Below are 5,000 nucleotides of genomic sequence, written 5' to 3' on the forward strand. Positions count from 1 at the left end.
GTGTGTGTGTGTGTGTGTGTGTGTGTGTGTGTGTGTGTGTGTGTGTGTGTGTGTGTGTGTGTGTGTGTGTGTGTGTGTGTCTGTGTGTGTCTGTGTGTGTCTGTGGTTGCCGCTGGTTTTTAAGTGTCTCGCTTAAAGGATCGTAACCTTTGAAACCGGGTACTTTTTAGTCGCAAGTACTGTATGTTTTAGGGTGGCTGAATTCACCGTCCTCATCAGTTACGGTCGTTAAACTGACACCCTCTACTTGTCATACTGGGGCCCACGATTGGGATAAACAATTCATTTTTATTATCAGCTGTTGTCAAAGTCACTACACCTCTGCATCTTGCAGGTGCACGTACTGTACATACAACTGTAATACATTATAACACTAACTCATCACCCAGAGTTGTTTAACTCACCACTGCCAACTATGATGTTTGCACCACATTCATGAGCCCACAACTGAACAGTACTACCTCTGTTTTGCAACTAGACACCTGTGATAAACTCATTTTCTTCACCACCAGCCACAGATTATTCAGCTCTCCAACCCAACAGCAGCTGAAATAGTAATCAATCATAATTGACAAGGTCACCACGTCTGCATCTCACAGCTGTAATAAATTCATCATAATCATCAACCGTGATTGTTTTTTAAGTCACCAAATCTGCATCTCACAGCAAGGCTCACAGCTGTGGCAAATCTATCATATACATCATCTAGGGTTGTTAAACTCACCACTTCTGCATCTAACAGTTGGCTTCACAGCTGTGATAAATTCATCATATTCATCCACCGGGGTTGTTAAACTCACCACTTCTGCATCTCGCAGTTGGGTTCACACACAGCTGTGATAAATTCATCATATTCATCCACCGGGGTTGTTAAACTCACCACTTCTGCATCTCGCAGTTGGGTTCGCAGCTGTGGTTGATGAACCGGGCCTCGTTGCCCATGCGGTAGCTGTCGATGACCATGCCGCTGTCCAGATTAAGGCAGTAGTTGCCACTGTGGGCAAAGTACTGTTCCATCATACGGTTCCTGTGAATACACACAAGGAAAGAGAGAGATTGTAGCAAATTGCAATAATTGCCACATTTACATGCTTTTTTAAAATTTAAAATTACATGTAATAATAAAGAATTAAATCGTTCTGTCGACTTTACATTGCACTTTCATTAAATTCCGTATTTTGAAGTGTTGATGTTTTCAAAGTGCAATTAAGGTTAATTCAGAGTTAATTCTGAATTAAATGTCTCATGTAAACCATGCCAATGTTAATAAATCACAGACATCCCAACAACATACCAACTTGCAAACAAACACACACACACACACACACACACAGATAGAATTGATTAGCCACACACAGAGTTCATCTTTGCCAAGCACAAATGAAAAAGGGCACAAACACACCTACCATACACCCACATACAAACACAAGCATGTGTACACACAGACGCACATACACACGCATGCGCGCGCGCACGCAGGCACGCAGGCACGCACGCATGCAAAGAAACACAAATCGAAATGATTAGCAACACATGTAGTGCATTTTTGGTAAGTATGTAAATACACAGAGAAAAAAGCTCCAACACGCCCACAACACACCCACATATACAGAACGTACAAAAAATGTACACACACACATAGAGAAAATCTTAGCCTCGAATGTTTGCCAAGAATGTACATACAGTATGTCAATTCATGTGAAAAAAGCACAAGAATGCCCATTACACACACCGGCCACCACACACCCACAGAGAAAAATACAAGCACAGACACAGGCACAGGCACAGGCACAGACACAGACACAGACATCCAAACGCACGCACGCACGCACGCACACACACACACCAGTCGAGAGATTATCCAGGGTTTACTCCGTGTCCTCTTCACTCTTTGATCAAATTAACATCATCTTAAGAGGACAATATCCTTCTACGCTAAGCTATGCGTGGGTAACACATATATATATACACACGATGCCTTTGGCTGTGTCCTTTAACATAAACATACTGTAAATAGCATTAAGGCTAGGCGATCTACCATACGCTCGCTCTGCTAAATGAGTCCCGTGACGGTTCTCACTGTGTGGTGAGGAGCTCACAATGACAAATTGTCCCTCACTCCATTTTATCCCTCTAGCATAGCAGACATTTCCTTTTTACTGACAAACACACACACACACACAAACTTCCCCTGTCTTTGTCCCACATACAGGTAAACTAGTACACACCAAAACCACACCTCTCTGTCTCTGTCCTACAAACAGTAAAGCACTCTTTGTAGCACCACAGCCACATAAAGGACCATATGGTTGCACATGAGCATATGAGCATATGCACGCAACATACACACACACACACACACAATTGTCTGTGAACGTGCAAGAGCAACACACACACACACATATGCACACATGCACGCATGCACGCACGCACACGCACACATACAATCTTCTGTGAACATGCAAGAGTCAAGCAGTGGAGGTGAATGCTGGCACACACAAACAAGGTATGTGGCGCGCACACACAAACACACACACACACACACACACACACACACACACACACACACACACACACACACACACACACACACACACACACACACACACACACACACACACACACACAGAGACAGAGACACACACACACACCTGAACTCGTGTTCGCTGACCACCTCCCCCAGGTACTCGATGATGAACTGTCCGGAGCGGAGGGGCTCCTTGGTGCGGATGCCCCAGCCCTTGCCCTCTGCCCGGAAGCGCTCCAGGCACTGCACCCACTCGTGCCGCTGGATGTGCTGGTTGTCACACTGGTCCCCGCTTGGGCACGTGCTGGGGGAGCACTCCGAGAAGATCATCCTACAGACGGGGGAGACAGGGCACAGAGATGGAGAATTTAGAGTCAAAATGAAAGATTGTGCGGTAGAGGAGACAAGAGTCTGGGGAGGAGATATAGGGAGGGCGAGCAGGGCATTTGCCCCAGGGCCCAGGGCACTGTTGTATTGGTGGTAGGGGCCCTATTCTGACCACGGCAGGCTATATGGGGGGCCCTATAAGTGTTTGGCCAAAGCCCTGTGTGCAATTGTTTTGCCACTGACCAGAGTCACAGTCCGAGTAAAAATTAAGTTTTCTTGCCACTGCGAGAGGATCTCAGAGTCAGCTTTCCTGGTCACTACACTTCAGGAAAATCAAAGAAGGGGGTAACACACACAGGATTTCTTGAAAAATGTACTAAATCCTGTCCTGACTAAAAAGCAACAGGAACAACTGTGTCCAGCAATCCCATTTGCGAGAAACGAGAATCAAAAGACATAAAACGAAAGTGTGAGAGAAGAACAAGAGAAGATCATCCTACAGACAGGAGAAGGACAGAGATGAAGATGGAGAATAGGAGTCAGGGTTATTTATTGGCACTCGGTTGCACTTTGATGAAGGACTGAAATGTTGTCCGCTGTATGAAATGTCGCGCCGTTGAAGTTTTTGGGAGCATAGCACAATGCTTTCAACTCTGCTCTCTCAACAACTGACACTAACCAGAGACCAGAGTGACACTTAAAGTCAACTTAAAGTATCCAACGCAATTTATAGCTATTTACAGGGTATTGGTTTCAGTCCCTGGGACAATGTGAGGTTAGGTACTTTGCTGTAGGCACTTCTATTCAGTCATGGATGGAGGTGTAGGAAAGTTTCAGGGTGGGATTCGAACCGATATCCCTCTGATCTTAAGTCCACTTCCCTAACCAATAGGCCATGGCTGCCCTACTAATATATGCTAAACCGTGCCCTGAGTGAAAACAGCAAGAATATAACAAAAGGTAATTGCATATGTGTGCAATGGGGATGAAAAAAAGTGCTTTTTTATTGGAGAGCGTGGTTTTTGTGACATTCCAATTGAACTATTGAAGTATTGCATTACGAGTATTGAATATGCATGAAGGTGTTCACACAGTATCATTCTTTCAGAGTGCATGTGTTGGTATTTGGTTCTGAAAGTACAACAGTGGTAGCTGCCTGTCCAAGGAATAGAGGCGGGGGAGGCAGCGAATGAAATCCAGGGATTTATGGCTCATCCGTAATAAGCTAGGCAAATCGGAAAAGAAAACACAGATTTTTCTGTAAATATGTTTCCAAGGTCCACACAATTGTTTGCAGTCCCGCTCCTAAATGCTCGACATCCACAGTGGAATGCCTCGGGGGTATTTGCTGTCTCTGTGTCAACCTTATGTTGTAGTTTGTGAAAACAGTCTGCTCTGCCAGAGTACAACGAGCACGTTATTAAAAAGCATATTATGCAGTCCAGGAAAATTCCTTTTTTGCAGACAAGTGAAGAGCAACACAAGGTAATGATTTGCCATTTAAAATGTTTAAATAGTTGCTATTTTTTTGGTTGACTACTTTTTCTTGGTTACTTAGCTGCTGTTTGCTACTTTCTTCAGGTTTGGGATAGGGGAACCTCCTTTTGGTCCTAAGAGCATTTATTTTAAATAAAAAGTCCATTCTGTCTGCAACCCCCCTGTAACATCTCTGCATCCTTCCCAGGGGTCTCGACCCCCAGTTTGGGAACCCCTGATTATAAGGCATAAAACCTATACCAGTTTAAGAGTACACCTACGCAGAGTGAGCAACTGATGTGTTCTGGAGATAGAACACAGGAGACAATTCTGACGTGCAATGGCAAAGTGTAGTAACTACATGTTTTGGCAAAAATGATTTGAAACTGAAAATGGCTTATGCTCTTTATGGCCTTGTGGTCCAAATGTGTCCCGTTTTAGAGACAATACCATGTCAAATTTGCAGTAACTGCCATATCCAACCTAATACCAAAGTTACTGCACTTTGCCTTTGAAGGGCAGAATTGTGAAAGACCAGAGTCATTTATTTTTGTTTCGATAATCACGTCCACATCTCAGTCACGTCTGGTGTACCCACAGGAGTTCCATTGTTCACGAGGCAACAGAAGTCAGACAAACACACGTTCCGCATTTCAATGCACTGAATCTC

General features: G+C 44.3%; 1 protein-coding gene across 1 annotated transcript in view; it reads right to left on the reverse strand.

Annotated features, from left to right (window-relative positions):
• The window catches only part of ash1l (ash1 (absent, small, or homeotic)-like (Drosophila)), a 72,394-nt gene that overhangs the window by 30,640 nt on the left and 36,754 nt on the right, over positions 1-5,000 (reverse strand). The window contains exons 9-10 of the mRNA XM_063185812.1: positions 2,652-2,858; positions 881-1,027 (exon numbers count right to left, since the gene is read on the reverse strand). Of these exons, the coding sequence (XP_063041882.1) occupies positions 881-1,027; positions 2,652-2,858 (354 nt within the window). The remainder of the gene's footprint in view (positions 1-880; positions 1,028-2,651; positions 2,859-5,000) is intronic.

Source organism: Engraulis encrasicolus, chromosome 20 (genome assembly GCF_034702125.1).
Source record: "Engraulis encrasicolus isolate BLACKSEA-1 chromosome 20, IST_EnEncr_1.0, whole genome shotgun sequence".
Taxonomy (NCBI): domain Eukaryota; kingdom Metazoa; phylum Chordata; class Actinopteri; order Clupeiformes; family Engraulidae; genus Engraulis; species Engraulis encrasicolus.